Source organism: Athene cunicularia (genome assembly GCF_003259725.1).
Source record: "Athene cunicularia isolate RWA chromosome 2 unlocalized genomic scaffold, athCun1 chr2_part1, whole genome shotgun sequence".
NCBI lineage: Eukaryota > Metazoa > Chordata > Aves > Strigiformes > Strigidae > Athene > Athene cunicularia.
Genome location: NW_020799095.1, coordinates 138,009,830 through 138,028,161, shown reverse-complemented (window position 1 = coordinate 138,028,161; position 18,332 = coordinate 138,009,830). Strand labels below are relative to the sequence as shown.

Genomic DNA, 18,332 nt, shown 5'->3' with positions numbered 1-18,332 from the left:
CGAGTTTGTGGCTTGAACCTGCTGTTAGTTTGCTTGAGTGTATAAATCAGTTCTCATCTTCTCCACATCACAGTCTCACAGAAAAAAGGAAGGAATGCTTGCATGTCTCTCTATGAATCACTTATAAATAATTTAAATGAACAAATCTTTAATGTAATAAAGGTGATTGTAGCTGGGCCTCAGCCATGTAGTTGCAACTGCATGTAATATACGACATTTATTTGTGGCCTTAGATGTGTGGTACCACTCCTGTGGTGTATACTGCTCCTGATCAAAAACATTTAGCCAGCGTGGAAGGGGGGGAAAAAAAGGACAAGTTCAGCAGAAAAAGATCAGCTGTTTGGAGGTGCGAGATCTGTAGATGAGAGCCAAGTTAGGAAAGGGGGTTAGCTATTGAAATAGCCAAGTTAAACAAGAGACACTTAGGACTAAGTAGCCTCCCAAAGGATTGATAAACTTCACATGGGGAGTGTATGTGGTTGAGCCATTAGCCCCAAACGGTGTCTTGTTTAACTTGGCTTTTAAGATAACTAGCCCCTGTCTAACATGAACTTCGCTGATGGTATCCCACCTTTACAGGGCTGACCCTCTTTATAACTTGGCTTTTTGTATTTATAAAATGGTTTTGATCAGATAGCACTCTTTTTTTTTTTTTTTTTTTTTTTTTTTTTATTAAGTTGCAAGAGAGAATATATTAGTGTCGCATTGAGAGACAAGCTGATTTTAATAAAGCACAATTGTAGAATGAAGAAAAAGGAACACAGCCAGAACAGGATTTTAACCCACAGCTTGCTCTCCCACAAGTAGATTTTGTTGCCATAAGGCTGTGTGGAGAATACCTGACTATTTTTTGCATAACTGAAAAAGCCCATCTAGTCCTTTAAAATGAATATAAATACAGAAAATGACAAAAAGAAAACTGATATTTCACAAGGGCTAAAAAGCTTGAATCTATATGTGTACTCATGTCTACTTGCTGACACAATTGCAAGAAAATCAGACAGTATAAATAACATATGGTTTGCTTTTCCAACAAAAGGAAAGAAGGAAGACAAGGGGGTTTAGTAAGTTTGGCAAGTTGTCCCTTCTAAGCTATGATACTCTAAAAGGGACATTTTGTGTATCATTCCAGTTCCACAGATGCACCAAAAGCCAAATCCTGCTCTTACTGAAGTCAATGGGAGTTTTGCCATCGACTTCACTGAGACTAAGATTTGGCCTCTGAAGAATTAATTCTAACAATTGGAGTTGTCAGGGCAGTAACAGATTTCTCATACAAGTTTTGTCCTGTGTGGATAGCGAAAGGCTCGTTTTTTAGCTTGGCTGAAGACGCTGCTGTGACTCTGAATGCCTGGGGTGTGGATGCGTGAGTGCGTCTGTAGGGAGAAGCTTTCGCAGAGTTAGGCAGATTTTGATGAAGGGTAGGGATGGTATTTTACTCTGCATTGGTACGATGCTGGGCGCAGTGGGGCCCAAAGCCTGATGGAGGACTCTGACCGCTTCTGTGCTATAAACAATTATTCATAATGGTGTTACAGAGCTCATAAACAGTGTTCTGTTCCTATGATAGATACAGTAAATGGGTAACATGTTGTTCTCATGTAGCAACATATGCTTTACATAATTTAGTAATGCAGTACTTTATATAGGCTTTTAGAATAAAAACAGGAAGGCGTGTTATTCCACACTACTCCACAGCTTGCACCCAAGCATTTCTGTATGTGACAGGAAAACACAGTTTGTAGTGACACAGCCAACTATTTTGCCTTTTCTTCAGAGCAGCATCTTTTAAAGTTGTGTTAAAATGTCCATAGAGAACAAATAAGTATTGTCTGTTGTGTACAACCTTATGTCTTCTAGCGTATTCTTCTCTGTAAGTTAACCAGAGCTCCATTCCAAATCATCTTTGTCAACCAAAAGTATATGAAATAGGGGAAAGCAAAGGAGTTTTTTTAAACATTTTAACTTTTTAGCATAGATCTATATTATACTAGTGGGTTTTTTTATACAAACTATCCTCTTCTAACTATTTGATTTTGGTTGAAAAATAGTGTTACTTCAGTGTTTTTACCACAATATAAAGTGAAAAGTGTATTGCAGCAAACTGAAGAGTTAAAACCACAAAATCCCAGTGAAAATTGTGTGGAGTTTAGAGTAACTTAGTGGAGTGTGAATGAATGATGGGAGGCCATTGCAAGATGTGCGGGGAAAAACCACCAGGATTTTTCCCATATTGTGTAAGACACCAAAGTAAACCTGCTTGCTTTATTTAAAGGGAATCATACTGTAAGTTCACTTTATCTTCTTCATCTTGGTAGGCAAAACCACTGTGAGAGGGAAGGCCAAGGAGAGACTCTCGTGTTAATACACTTCTTGTTTTCTTCCAGGAGAGTACACAACTGCTACAAATGCCGTCAGTGCAGCTTCACAGCTCTTGACACTCAGTCACTACTAGAGCACTTCAACACTGTGCATTGTCAGGAGATGGACGTCACTACAGCCAATGGGGAGGACAGTCATGGCGTTTCGTCTATCAAGGAAGAGCCAAAAATTGACCTTAAGGTCTACAGTCTGATTAATCCAGACTCCAAAATGGGGGAGCCCATATCTGACAGCATAGTGAAGAGGGAAAAGATAGAAGATAAGGAAGTGCTCAAGGAGAAAGGTTGGACTGATAGTCCCAGTGATGATCTTCGCAACGTGTCTTGGAGAGGAACTGACATTTTGAGGGGGAGCCCATCATACACACAGACTAGTCTAGGCTTATTGACCCCAGTGTCTGTTGGCCAAGAGCAGCCAAAGCCTTTAAGGGATAGTCCAAACGTAGAAGCTGCCCATCTTGCGCGGCCCATTTACGGCTTGGCCGTGGAGAGCAAGGGCTTCCTGCAGGGTGTGCCAGCCGGAGCAACGGAGAAAGCCGGACAGCTTACCCAGCCCTACCCTGGATCCGGGGACAGCAAGGCAAAGGACGAATCCCAGTCCTTACTACGGGTAGGAAGCGCTCTTTTTTTTCCCCTCGCTTTTTATGATTACATGTATGCTGTGTTTAATTAGGCATGCAAATAATTTCTTCAGTTCCACAGTAATGGGGTTGGCATTTTCTTCATGCATGGAAAATAAGAAAAACAAGGGAAGATTGAAAGACTCAAACTTGTAGAGCTAAACTGTCAGGTAAATGTTATAAAGTGTTTGCATCAAACAATGTATATATTGAGGTAGTATTAGTAAGCAAGTGCTACCGCTTTTGCTATTTAGCTCTGATGACTGAATTTTGTTTAATCATTCCTGCTAATTGTGCAGGTTGATGATGCATTTGAAGAAGCAAGGTTTAGAACCCCAGAAGGCTGCACATCTGTTACACTAAAACAACTAATCACCTCTTAAATTTTGTGGTGGTGTGACAGTTCACACTTAAGCAAGATTTCACATTATTAAATGTCTAAGAATATGAAACCTGAGTTAAATATTAATAAAAAGTACCCTCTTTTTTGGAAAGCAACATAATTATGTATCAATTTTGACACTTGCCTGGTTGCCTTGGAAGCAAGAGAAAAACAAAAAAAGAGGAAAGGAAGGATCTTGGGTGATAAGAAAAGGAGAATATTTGTCACATCAAATAATTCCTACTCTGTTTTTTTAAAACAAAAAGACCTCTATATAAGTAACTTCCCCTTCCATCAAGGTATACTTTTCCCGCTGTAGAGAAATCTGAGGTAAGAAAAGCTCTCAGATTCTGACGAGCTGAACAGGGAGACATATAAGTGCCTTCTACTGGAGTCATCGCTCTGTGTTTTCAGGAGCTGTTCCTTATCTGAACTTCTAGAAACTTGCTACAGAGTGGTCAGTCTGCAGACAAGTCTCACTAGAATGGAAGTGATGATCAGCTGTTTTTGTTTATTGTCTTTAGTAAAAACATTTATAACCATAACGTCCATTACTTTAAGATTGAACAAGTCAGAAGGAGAAAAAAGGCAAGATAAATGTTTTATTCCATGGTCTGCTAAGATTACACATGATGTAGCTGTCTCTGTATACATACGTTAAGTCTTACAAGCTCTTTTTGAAGTAAGTTAGTAGTCTTAAAAATATTGCAGCTGTTCTAATTATAAAATAATGTGTCTATCACTTCAAGCCTGCATGCAATTTTATAGGTCATGACATTGTCAGATTATTAGTGTCTGAGAAGCCGTTACAGTATGACAGGTTCCCTGTTTCAGACCTGGGTGCATGCTCGCTGTGAACGGCAGGATTATATTTCTCTCCTCCATTTGGAAATATGTATAAAAATATATACTTATATCTGACTAGAAGTGGAATTCATGTTGTACATATGATTCTAGTTACATCCAACTTCAGTTCTTGTAGTGGTTGTTAGCAGCATACAGCCATACTGGCCAGAGGAGCCATTTATATTGTGGGTTATCAGAATACAAATAATTTTCATGTTTAAAGGTCTAAATTTGAGTGGTAACTGGAGCCTAAAATCTTAGTAAGTTGTAAGATAAGGCCATTATATTAGTTTTGGCCACTGGTGAATATAGAAGGGGAAACTGTATACTGGCTGCTTCTTATGCCCTTTCTAAAAATAACTTAAGACACTTTTTTAACATTCTTTTACAAAAACACTAATATAGAGATTTTTTTCATATCAGTATTGTTATTACTTTGGAAATACTTTGATCAGTTCTGAATATTCAGAAATATGAAGTACCTGTAATTTCCATGATTTTCTGGGGAAAAAAAAAAAGTTCTTATTTCTGTGTATTAACAATGTATATAAGTTAGTTCCTTGCATTTTAAAATGTGTACTACCCGACTTTTATAAGGTTTGTAAAAGGATTTATTAGTAGACCAGGTCTATACTGACTGGTGAAACCATACCAATACCCTTCAAAGAGGAATTATTTTTGTGTACACCTTTAGCTGCTTTGCTCTTTGAAATCTGTTGTGCCAAGGACTTGTTTGTCTGGGTCTTCGCCTTAGTTATAATATTCTAAATTTTACTTTTCTTCTTTGAAAATTGGGCAAGTTGCCTTTGTCAGTTGAAATATTTTAAAAAAAGGAAAGGAGGTTAACTTACTACATCTGCTGAACAGAGTTCCCTAATCATACATATTTGATTACTATTGATGGATAGAGGAGAATAGTGAAAATTCAAACATCTTGAAGGTAAGGGGTGTTATGAAGGACAGGAGATGGTGGAAGATGAAGGAGTGTGATTCTGTGAGTCATATTAATTCCCTGTTCTCCTGGATCTCTGAAAAAGGTAACAGAAACCTATCCTTTATTTTGCTCTTGATTTAGTTTTCTGTAGACAGTGTTATGGGATGCAGTACTGGAACCAGAAAATAAGAAGACAAAGTGATGGTCAGCTTGACCAGTGGGAGCTTGGTGTTGGGTATTATCTGACATACATGTATATGTATGCCTGGAAGCTCATTTGGCCCAGACAGAATTAGAAATTGTTCAGAAAATAACTTCCCTTCCATTGTAGATAAAGCTAATTTTGATAATTCTCTTAAATTAAAAAAAAAAAATACTGGATATTGTTAAACAAATCTCTCATGATTATCCACTTTTGGAGAAATCTGTTTTTCTTATGTGAAATAGCTAGTGTGCTAAAAGTTGGGCCTTTCTAAAAGCAAAGCATTAAATCAATACATCTGATATAATGAATGCTTATGCACAATACTGTATCCCAGGTCTACTGGTGACTAGTAAACAAAACCTATAACAAAATTACTGTGGACACCTTCATTTTTTTTTTTTTTTTCTTCCAAAGTATGAGACAGAGGAAGGCAAAAATTTGTGATTACTCAGTGAATGAACAGTCTGAGAAATGGACTGAAAAAAAAATCTAACATCCCTGTGGTTGTACTGTCTATTCAGTATTTATAAAGTGGTTCTGCCTATTACAAATGATCTGTAATGATTTGACAGTAGCAGTAATACTATGTGCTTTTCATAGGGGAAGGGAAGGGAAAGGGGAGATTGTGTTTATAACATTTTTTTTTCATATAGACAGATGTTAAAATTGCAAGTGGGTTTCTAGATACTGAGTTTAGGAGCGATTAGCACTTTAATAAAATATCAGAAGGTGATACTGATTAGATGGGGAAGGGGTAAAAATCTACAATTGCTTACAGAAATCCCTAATGCCTACAGGATAATTGTAAACTTTCAGAAATTACTTGGAGTGTTTTTCAGCTTTGCATGTTGTGTAAGCCATTATATGCTGCTTTCTTGCATTCCTTCCATGCATGATGGACATGTTCCTTCCCCAGACTCTGTGCTACAGTAGATTATTTGTGGGAGTCATTAGGGTAGGATTTCTTTTCTTTTTAGCAGCTAAAAGACGGAATCACTTGTGACCTTTCAGGAGCTGGGGGTGGTGCAGTGGTGATAGCTTGAACTCTGCATGTGTGCAAACACACATATGCAGGAGATGCACCTTTTTCCCTGAGAGCACTTCCAAACTGTGTGTATGTAACAGAATCTTTCTCAGGGGCTTGGTACACTTCTGTGAGTAGCTTTAATTTATTTTTCTTATTACAATGTTTCCAGCAGCTGTACTTACAGCAAATCGGTATGTTTTGCAAATGGGAATTACAAAAAATGTACCTCAGCGTGGTACAATGTAGACATTATTTCTGCTCTTCCTTAGAGTAGCTGATTTTATAGTTTAAAGATTTGTTGATACTGGAAGGTCTATTGAGATGCAAAAATGTTCCTTTTTTTGCGTAGCACATTGGCAGCCAGTGGACTCCAGGCCAGGCAGATTGTTTAATGCTTTGACAGCACAGATCTTGGACAGCAGGAACTTTTTGCTAAACTGATTTTAAATGAAGTGTCCTGTTTTGGTATGTGTGGACACTGCAGAAAAAAGTTTTCCACAAAATTGGGAATTGCAGTCTGAGCCTTCAGACCTGTACACAGACCTAGTTAGCCCACCTGAAGGTATTGGTAAACACTGCTGCCTCACATCATAGTTTGTCTGATGCGTATGCAGAACAGCACAGATCAGGGTGTCCTGCAGTGCCACATAGACGTGAAGGCAACAGGGAGATGCCTGTGTATTAATCATAATTCAGTTAACGGAGGGATTTGTATACTGTCAGAGAGAGTTTGTCAAATTATTGCAAAGATACTGGTGATTTTTATCAAAGGCAGACTGCAGGCTGTAATGTTACATATCTAACTGAAGTTATGTTAACCTTTGCTATAACCTTTTTATATGGAGCAAGGGATAAAATCAGCTCCTCTGTTAAATTGAGATTATTTTGCACTGTAATGATCAGACTGTTTACACACTACAGGAAGTCACAGCATTTCAGGGAAGTTTCCATTTACTTTAAGAGGAGTTATTTTCTTTTTGTCTGTGATATTTACACTTCTGATATGTCATCTAGTGTTCTGCTGGTTATATGGCTTTAAATCTGGGGGAGACAGGAAATCAGAAAAAGTTATATCCCCTCTGCCTGTTTTGCATTCTCCTGTGTGGCTGATTGACAGAGCTAATTTTAAAAGAAGCAATTGGTGTGTATGTAGTAAATTTACATATAATTGATTTAATATCAGTGTAGTAAATATCAGACACAATCCTTAGTGGTGAAACATTATTTCTTCTGTTATAAAGTACTGACTCCTGTTATCCACAGAATTAGATGCCAAATAGTTGCAAAGCAGTGGAAATGCTGAACTTGGCCTTTCTGATTTCCAGAACACTTCTCTAAACATTTAATTCTTGGCCAGAAGGATAACATACCTTTGGGGTAAAGCCTGCCTCTTTGATGTTAGTGGAAGTATTGCTGCTGCCTTTAGCAGGAGCACAACGAGCAACACTGGAAGGTTCAAGCACACGGAGTGGGAATTTGGTTTACATTTGATTTTTCGGTGGTCACTACAGGGTAATGGATGGGAGGTTTTGTTCGCTTTCACATTGTATCCCACTTCCAACCAGCTTGTGATAGCAACATCTTAATAGTATATCTACAGAATTAAATTTAATGCATATAATGGTATCATACATCTTATATTTAAGTTGGCAGAGGTTTTGGATGCTACATCTCATCCTTCAGCCACTCTGGGAAAGAAAAAGCAGCCCTTTAAAGAAGAAACATCTGAAATAGTTTCTCTTGTAGCTGCATCTCATTTTTTTCCCATTTCCTCTGACTGTTAGAGATCTTTCAGGAAGTATTTATAGTCAAGGCCATTCATTGCCATACGGGTCCTCTAATTAGCTGAGGGGAACTCAGCAGGCACTGTGTCTTACTAATGCACAGAGCTCTGTCAGGTCAGAAAGCTGCCAAAGTCTTTCAGTTTTTTTAGAAGCACCTGTTTCCACAAGCCTCTGCCTGGGGAGGCAGTGGGCTACTTTTAAAAAATATAACTACATCCTGGAAAACGGCAAGAATCTTCCAACAAGGAAAATTAGAAAATAAAGTCAGGACTTGGAGAGAAAGGGTTTTTAAGCCTTGGGTTTCCTGTGTAAAACCGAGGCAGGTAAAATTCTCATGCTGGCGAAGGGCTTGTGAAGGAAGCTAAAATAACTTTCTGAAGGTTTCAAGTAGTTTAGAAACAAACATGTACTTGGCTGCTTTTAGTAACTACTGGAACCAAACCCAGGAGAAATTGAATGTTTTGCATTACTCATCTGACAGAGTGATCAGATAGGACTAGAAAGTAACTTTTAGAAAAATGTTAACCTGCCCAATTAAAGGCATGTTTCTGGTTTGTGTGTGGGGTGTGTCTGTCATGTGGAGAGACAACCCCACCTCATGCATGTTTACCCACCAGTCAGTGCATATTTTTTATTTATTTTTTCTTCTCTCTTTTACGAAATGTGGTTTAGAAGAGAATTAAATGATAAAATCATTATTTGGGTGGGGTGTGGTAATAATGCGAAAGGGCAGCAGCTACGTCAAAATCCTTGATGAAAAGGTGAATCAGTATGTGGAACAAAGGGCTAGGGAGATCGCTACAGGCCCCCGGGCCGCTGCGTAAGCAGCAGGATTTATTGAAGTTGCTATGATCAATAACAATGATTCAAACAGAGAGAACCAAGATATTTCTTGATTTAAAACAAGCTGCTTCATTCAGATGGGAGAGATGGTAATGAAGATGAGAACAAAAGAACACTTTCTTGTACTGAACCGAGTGGCCAAAACGATAGACAATCAGTGTCAGATGCAATTAACTCAATTTTATATTACCTTCCTAGATTGGGTAGGAGAACCTCTCTCTTGCCCTCTCTGGCCCGGTGTTTGGTTTGCTGGCACTGGTGGAAGCGAGAAGGGGCAGCGCACCATTGTCACCTGGATGTGTGCACCAGGACTTGGCTTTGCGGGGCCAATGTAACCTGGGTGCTTGAGGCAGCTGCTCCATGCCATGGCTGCCATGGGGAACGGCGGTCATTGAACTCGGTGGGAGTATCCTCGGTGCCTGAGTACAGCTCTCCCTGGCAGCTCCCACCACTCCGGACTGGGTAGGGGATCCGGGCACAGAGGGGCCCCCAGTACTGTTCCCCAGCCTGAACAGGAGCCCTCGGCCTGGGGCAGTGTGAGCCAGAGCCTCCCTCGCCCTGGGGTCTCCCTCCTGGCTCAGCCCCTCCGCACAGCTCAGCTGCCCTTGTCGAGGCTGAAAACAATCTCGTCCTGCAGCCCTTACTCATCCCCTCCTTGCTCCAAACTGGACACACTGAATTAGGAAACCTTATTCCTTTAGGTATGACCAATCCTGGTAAGCAGCTAATTTTTTTTTTTTTTACTGTCTTCAAATGCATTCCTGATTTTTATTTTAATTTTTTTAAATTGTGCCCGCTGTGGATGCAGCTCAGTTAAAGCAGTGTCAGGGTATGGAGCACAGCTGTGGGCACTGCAAAGGCAAACAGTGGAGCAGCCGCTCCCTCCAGTCTAAACAATTCTGAGAACTGTCAATGGGAAGCTTTGTTTAAACTGGGAAGTAAGTAAATGCAGCTTCTTGCATGATGACTAATTTCAATAATTAGTTGAGCTTTCCCAAAATTTTGAAAAGTTAAATGCAACTATAACCATTATACAGCCTTATTATTGTTTTGTATTGCTAGTAATACTTAGCATTAGATTATATACCTGAAGTGAAATGGAAGCTTCAATTTTATTTAGAAACTAAGGATAATCTTTGCCAAACTGGATCCAATAGGAAACACACATTCATGTCCAAGGGCAGAACTTGCTGCTAACTTGTAGATTTTCAATGGAAAATTAAATTTCATAGATGAATGCAGGCAAGGATTGTACATAATTCTGTTTCTGCCTGACGTACTATGGTGCTGAACAGTGAAAATCTATACGAAGACACCTCTAACATCTGGGAGTGCAGAGTTGCTTCCTCTGTTGAATTTTAGACAACCCTCTACATGTATTTGGTAATTAAAAGGCACAATAAATATACTCTTTTAGAGGAGGGATATTATGATAGACAGCAAATAAATGTATAATTTATTGGACTAAGAAGGGAGCATTGTAATTATAATTGATTTGAAGGAATCCAGATGCTATCCACATCTGAACAAATTTAAAATGATTTAGAAACAGATTTATGAATAAACAATGCACACACGTGTTCCATGATTTTTCCATGGAGGTATTTAGGGGTTAAAACACCCAGTTAAAAATGACAACTATGGAAAATAGTTGTTATATGAACAGATGTGTGCTGAAACAGAAATATATATACATATATATGAGAGATATGCGAAAGGTCTTTTGTTACCTTAGCACTCCTCAGAATATGCATGTGGCCACCTTAATTTTAATATCTCTAGTGTAGCACAATTGATTTAGCAAACAATTTCCTGCCTAATATAATTAATTTACTTCTTGTACCAAGTTCTGGTTTTAAAATTAAGCTTTATAATGGATAAATGGTTCTGTTGTTTTTCTAAGCATTTTTTGAAGTAGCATTATATTTTAGAAAATCTTACAATCTTTGTTGCAGTGATACAATAATATGTGTATGTAATATAAATCTATAAATGTGTTCCATATTGTGTTACATTATTTAGAATTCAGATAGAATACAATTTGTGCACAAAGATGGGAGGAGGAATAAGAATGTTTTATCTTTTCGCACTGTGCACGGTGTTAGGTTTCTGAAACGTATGGCGTGGTGGCAGCCCAGACTATGCAGCGCTTTGCAGGCCGCTTGTGAATGAACTTTGAAATCTTTGCTGAGTCTGTGTATCCCTGTGCTGTCTGAGATTTGCAAATCTCAGGTTGGTGAATCATATTTGTCATACTTCGATGTTTAATTCCCTATGATTTCTTGCAGCTCTAGGCCTTAGTCTCCCAGTTCTGTCTGTAAAGTGGGAATAAGGGCAGTTTCCCGTTTTGAGATGCATTAAACTATTGTGCAACACTGTCGTCATAGCAAGAAGTGCCTTATCCACAGTCATCCTGAAACAGTATCTCTGGGCACGATGATGTAACTTTCTGCAAGAATACCAGTGAAAGAGAAAATCTTAAGAAACAGATTATAATTTTAACCTTGTTAACATTTCTATTCTTTCCTTCTGTCTGGAGAAAAAGAAAAAATAAGAAAAAAGACCAGGAATTTTGGAGCGAGGCATTTGCATTTCTTGTTGACTTCGACCTAATTTTGGTTTATGTGCCTCTGATGTGTATAGTGGCAAACTACACGTTTTCACTTATGGGAAGAAGTCTTTTAACGATGGCTTACAGTGCAGTCTTTAATCATGTGAGTTGCCTCCAGCACTTGCTAAGAGTAAATTCCACCCTCTCCATTTTCAGATGGATTGTACTATTGGCTGTTTCTCCTTGCAAGACTGTCTGTGATTTGAAAATTGTGTTTAAATAAAAAAAAGTAAGGAAAAAAGAGAAATAATCAGAACATTTGTCAAGGAATTTGTTATGAATGGGAACGAGGAGCAATGCAAACAAGCTTGGAATGAGTTTTAATTCACATGTTATTCTGGGAGCCTACAATTTCTGGTGAGAAAATGGCATATTTTAGGTCTATTTCCTCCAGTTTTTGGCATGGAGCAATGCCTGTTTTGTTCAGTCAGATGTTCAGATGGGAATTTTGGATGCTTAGAACTAATTTTAGTAGGTGGGGGGCAAATTTATTATGATGCTACAAATAGAGTTTGATCACAGCTGCTTCATTGCAATTATAAAAATCAGCTATGAATCATTTAAACTATATTTACTGGTTGCAAAAAAAAAAAACCAAAACCAAAACCCAAACCCTCATCTATACAAAACTCTGTCTTGTTTCCCTTAAAGTTCTGAGTATCATCCTTTATATATCCAGTATTTTGAATTTGACTTGATCATGTTGCCAGAGTATTTTCATGCTGCTCTCCTCCTGTGCCTTGACAGTGATAGTGTGCTCAAATGACTCTACCTTTCTTTAGGTGAAGAAACTGTATTTTTTTATGTTAGGGTGAATTTCTGAGCTTATTCTAAAATTACAGTAAATCACACACAGACCTCTTCAGACTTATTAAAAAAAATGTTAGAAACTTCACTGGAAGTTGGGCACTTCAAAGCTCTTGCTACTCCAGTCTGTACATGACTAAAAGGCTGTAAGGCAGACACCGCAAGGTGAAAGCTTTCAAATCAAAGCAAAACTTAATATACCGCTATTATCCCCTTTATAAGACATATGGAGAATAGTATCTTTAAATATTTATGAGTTTTTTCTGATAGTAACTGCTTTAATGTTCATGGTGTTATGCTTTTGAGTTAGAAGAGAAAATATGGAGTTATACTCCATATTTTTTGACGCTTCATGGCAGCTCCTTTCCCAACCCAAAGTGGATGTATTCCAGACCTGTTTAAAAGTTTGTATTGTGCAGAATAAGCTTAGTCAGCCTGTTTCTTGAGAAAAACATTTTCTTCACAATTCAGTTAATGGACTCGGCTATGGTGATCATTTTGGCATTCCTCTCTGTAGCTGATAAAGAAGACAAACATCTGTAAAGCTCTACCATTGACAGTAGCACAGTACCTGTTACTGTATTACTGAAATTCATTTATATTTGACTGAGGTATGCTAGAAACTTAAATATTACCTTTTGTTTAAAAGTCTTATAAAACCTACCTTATGCAGATGCAGTGTTTGAGGGGTGGAAAGAATTAATGGAAAATGTGATTAAAATCTTCTAGGCTCTAAGGCTTGTAAACAGCTTGGCACCTGCATATGTTTGTGTGCATACATGTGTTTCACTGGTTTGTTTACTAATTGTAAATTAGGTTTAAAAATTAGAATGAAATGAAGAGATTTATTTTTAAATTGAAAATGAAAAGGCTTTTCCACTGAACACAGAATTTCTGTAGTTATTTATCCAAATGGTTTGCAGACTAATATTAATAATTGTTAAAGCAAAGAGTATGTTACAAGTTTACTATTTTTCCCATTACAGGAAGTGATGTTCTGCTTAGCAGAAGTTTTAAATCTGGGCAGATTTTAAAATTTATGTTCTCATGCCTTTAAGACTGTAAGCTTAATCATCACTTAAACCAGTTTGCCTTTGCTTTCTACTAACCAACTGAACAGTTGAAGGGTAGAGGTCTTTTCAATAGTTATCCATAACAACTGTCAGAGCAGGTTTGATATAGGGACTTTTATAGAAATTAAGAGGATAGTTGATGTCTTTTAAATTTGATCCCTCAGTTTCTTTGTATAACGTTCAATTAAGTGACTCCTCATGTAAGTAAGACTCAGTCAAACTTCATGACCAACTTCCTATGTCTCAGGAGAGGCGTTTCAACTTCGGTGCTCTGAGTTGGCATTGGTGTAGACCTTTAGACTGAACTTTTTCTGAAATGTATCATTTCAGTGAGTGAACAGACAGCCTGGGGGGAAGCCTTAATCATTGCTTAAAGGTATTTGACAGCTTTTTTAGTGATATCCTTTTTAAGAAGTGAAGCATAAACCGTTTTGGATACCAGTCCCCCAGGTATATCTGCGCTGGTTCTGTAGATCCTTTGCAAAATAGTTAAATTTCATAAGTTCTAGGAACTTAACAGGACCACCATCCAGCTGTCCACACCACAGGGCTCCCAGCACCTGGAGAGCTGCAGGGCGTGCCTGGTGCTCTGCCTGGCTGTGAATGTCTCCGGACCCCTGCTGACAGCTATTTTCATCAGTATGGATCTGCTTCCCTCTTTGCTTGGCCAGGTTGCAAGGAAACATCACTGTAATCTCTTGTCTCCTTTCACTTGGTTTAACTTGCTCCTCCATCAGTCTTTCGTGGAATTTACAGTTTTCTAAAAGTAATTGAAATTCTCCAACTTTGGAGCTTTCTTTTGAAAGAAGAAATACCAAACCATTATTCTAAGAACTGTCTAGGCTTTCTGATCTGTCTTTCCTAAATTACACATTGTCTGCATCGAAAAAGGAGGCTTTCTGATGGAGAGAGATTAAGCAAAATTGTTTAAGTCTTCTTCTCAGCATTGCACTTTGCCACAGTTGGAGCCAGGGTATTGGTCTGCATGGGCTTTGCACTGACAGGTTTTCTCTCGAATGCCTACTAGCATGCACATAAATGGTCCCAGCAATCTGATATACTTCCCACCAGAAATATTCTCATGGCCTGCCTTGCTTTCATCAGCACCAGTAGATTAAACCTCAGCTAGTGGAAGGAGACATGTTGGAGCACAGCAGAAGAACAGAATGGATGAAACTACAAATTGTTAGTCTGTTAAACACAGATTATGTCTTTGGGTACAAATTCCATTAGCGACTGAATGAGTCTGGATGGGTAGTAGCTTGTGGAAGTATTTGTTATGACAAAACCAACTTTTCATTAATAGACAAAGTTATCCTGTTTTCCTCTGTAGTCTGGCCAACATCAAAATGTTTCAAACTAATTTCAGACTTGTAAAACACTGTCTATCAGATACAGACATATGGATTGAACTAGTAATTTGCTTACCATCTGCTGATAAAGGAAGCAAGGCGTCTAAGTAGAAAATGAAGAAGTTCTTTCCCCCCCCCATTGGAATGTCATGTGGTGCCTTTAGTAGTTGTTTGTATTGACATTTTTATTGATTGTTATGTAAAGTGTTACACTACATTGACCTGCATCTGCTTTCAATCTGATAATTATGATTTTTTTTGTTTACAAAATATCCGTAATAATTTGAGCCTATAAATAATGTAGTTACAAAGTAATCCATTTTAAATCTGAAAAAATAAATTGATAACCATAATTCTTATTGTGTGAAACAGGAATAAGCTTATTCTTTTGCTTGGAAAAGAGAAAAAACTTGTGTTACTAACCAAGAGTTAATTAAAATTGTATTTTCTTTTAGTCAAAATTTCCCCTTTCCTCCTGAAAGATAGGATAGAGGCCAGGAAAAACAATACAATTTCCAACATGAAACCAGCCAAACCTTCCAAAACTTTTCTGCTTAGGGGAAAATGGATACTTGAGCTTTCTGGTGGTGTGTTTTGGTTTTTTTTTTCGTTTTTTTTTTTTTTTTTTTTTTTTTTTTTTTCTTCTCTTTAAGAGTCTTCTCTCAGTAGCCCTGATGATTTGTGCAGGTTCAGAGTTTGTCTCCCAAATCTTTGTCAAGGCTTAGCTGTGCTGGCAGTAGCTATTTCATCTGGGGATGATTGACCTGGAAGGGCAGGGAGGTTTCTTTGTCTCACTGCAGCAGGACAAGCCTGAGGTCAGTGCTGTCTGCCAGAGCTGGAACATTGTGGTGTTGGGAGCCGTTCCTTCACCGGGTGCATTGCCTCACTGCTTGCCTTCGGGAAGTTGCAGGGTCCAAGAGTTGAAGATTTGCTTCTTGAAACTGTATAGACTTAACATTTCAGCATATAGGTCCTGGTTATCAGTGGAAATAATAATTATCAGTCCATAATGAAAGGTGTGTGTTCTTTCAGTTCATACTTTCTGTACGTTTGTACGTTTTCATGAAGCATTTAGAGTTTCTCTGTTTAAAAGTGACACAGCGAGTACAAAATGCAGTAACGTCTCAACAGGCATACTGCTTTCATAGGTAATATAACATTCCCAATCAGTGCTCGAATACATGCAACTTTGGTTAGTTAAATAATGATAAATACTCATTTCAGCCCTAGTTCTCCTTTTTTTTTTTTTTTTTTTTTCACTATTTTATTTTTTATTGATTTCAGTGATCCATTTTGTACAGATAGTGCTAAAAATATTCAGGAGCTGTATTGTTAAACATGAGTTATGTCTTAAAAGTTGTCACAGAATTTTGATTTTCTCTTAGATAAGACAAATCCATTTTTTTTTTTCTGCAGCAATTGACTTGCCAGAAGTGTAGGATGTAAAGAATGTACCAAAGAATTTTTATATGTGCTTGAAGTGAAAGTAGTATGGAAAATCACTACTTGCCCAATATACTGTTTTCTCTTCTGTAAATACCTTTGTTTTTCTGAAAATGGATGTTCACTGTTATGTCCTGCAAAGTCTGTGAACAACGAAGATGCCTGTTAACAAATGCCACCTTCTCTTTTCTGAGAGAGGTTATGTATGGTTTCATTTGAAAAAAAAGCTAACCAGTTACACAAATAACAAGTTTTCCACAACGTAGAGTTAATTACCATTTTACGTTTGGAATTTACGCTATGCAGAAAGCTACTGCAACAGTTAGCAACATTTTAACAGATGGACATTTGTTTCAGATGTACACATAGAAACTGGTATCTGTGACAGCAAGAAGCCTGCAAAAGTAAGAGGAAAATTCAGATAGTACTGGTGAAGTAAAAGCTTAGGTAAATGCAGTGCTCTTGTGATGACTTACGGAAGGCATTAAGCTACAAGCACCACTGCCAGTGGTACCATTACTATCTGGTTTGCCACATGCTTCCCCTCTGGTTTTTTATGGCTTAAGCTACATCTGATATGCTCAGTCTGCCCATGTATTGTGTTTCTACACTGTGTTCCAGCACACGGATTCTAGCTCTACTCTGCATCTGATGGGCCTGTTGGGTTTTGATCTGGTTTTATTTCATTGAAAACATCAGGGCTCTATATTTTCCTGCTGGTAAATGTAGGATTTTTATTTACAACATACACTGGGAAATGTATGTCCAGAGTAATTTTATCCTTTTGAAGTTATTTGTTTTGCTTTGTTTTGTTTTAATAGAACTTACCATGCTGTACAGTATCTGACAGTTCCCATGTTTATAATGCTTTGAAACATATATTGCAAGTGATAAAATATAGGCTTTTACAGCATTCTGTCTGGGTATGTTGACTTTGGCAACGGAGTCAAATTACTGCTTCACAATAATCAGGAGGATATCAGATACTTAGTTATATTATATTAGATACTTACATTAGATACTTAAACATTGCCTACCAGAAACTTGTAAGCTTGCTGTTGATGGGCATATTCACCTCAAATTATTAAATGGCTCTTCATAGATTAATGTTTGTAAGTCCATTATGTAGCTTGGTAAACTAAACTGGAAGGAGATGAACGTATGATCGATGGGGTAGGAGGAGCCAAAACCCCTTCTCTCAGGCTGATTTGAGACAAATGCAAATTTCCTTTGTGCTTCCGTGGATGCATATTTTTATTATATAGTAGCTTCCAAAGAACATTTGAGATTTATGAATATTAGCAAATTGCTTTGGGAACATTGGATATAAGGTAGTTCAGAAGCAGAAGGTTTTATAAAAAATAGCTGAAATTTTGTATGTCTAGTATACACTTATCTCTTGTCTATCAGAACTGTTCTTTTGCAGACTGGATTGCCTTACTATCACACTTCTGACATGAACAAATGGTTTCAAAACCATTCATGTCAGGTCAAGATGGTGAGAACAGCAGATAGACATGAGAACTGGGACTGTATAAACAACATACTCCCATCACCAGGCTAACACAGGTCCAGAGAAGAGGCAGCATCATTCTCGCTGCTCAGACATTGCCAGCGTGCTATTCCCCCCCCTTCCCCGGTGTGAGAGAATTGACTGCAACTGTTTATTTTCAACACATGGTTGATATCTTTGTCTGTCTGTCTGTAGATCAGCTGTGCCTTGTTAGGGACTTGACTCATGAGTCCTGAGAATCTTGCTCAACCTTTCATCTCCCTGCCATGTAACTGTGGTTTGTTAGAAATAACTGAGAAAAAATGTAAACTTACTGAAATGACTAAGAAGTCTATAGTGAGTGTCAAAGGAGAGAGGGGATGGTCTGAATCGAGGGTGTATGTAAGAGATTAGTCCATGCCTTCTGAGATATATTTATAATATCTCTCTAGATGGAGAAAGAAAAACTTAACAGTTGGATTTGCCCTTTGTGAAATGTAAGAAAGGATATTTCAGCCTGACCAATTCCTCT

At 38.0% G+C, this 18,332-nt stretch overlaps 1 protein-coding gene across 2 annotated transcripts in view; it reads left to right on the top strand.

The window, feature by feature from the left end:
* TRPS1 (transcriptional repressor GATA binding 1) overlaps positions 1-18,332 on the top strand; it is a 177,197-nt gene that overhangs the window by 21,630 nt on the left and 137,235 nt on the right. For both annotated transcript variants that reach the window (XM_026842911.1, XM_026842910.1), the window contains one exon: positions 2,388-2,991. In XM_026842911.1, the coding sequence (XP_026698712.1) occupies positions 2,388-2,991 (604 nt within the window). The remainder of the gene's footprint in view (positions 1-2,387; positions 2,992-18,332) is intronic.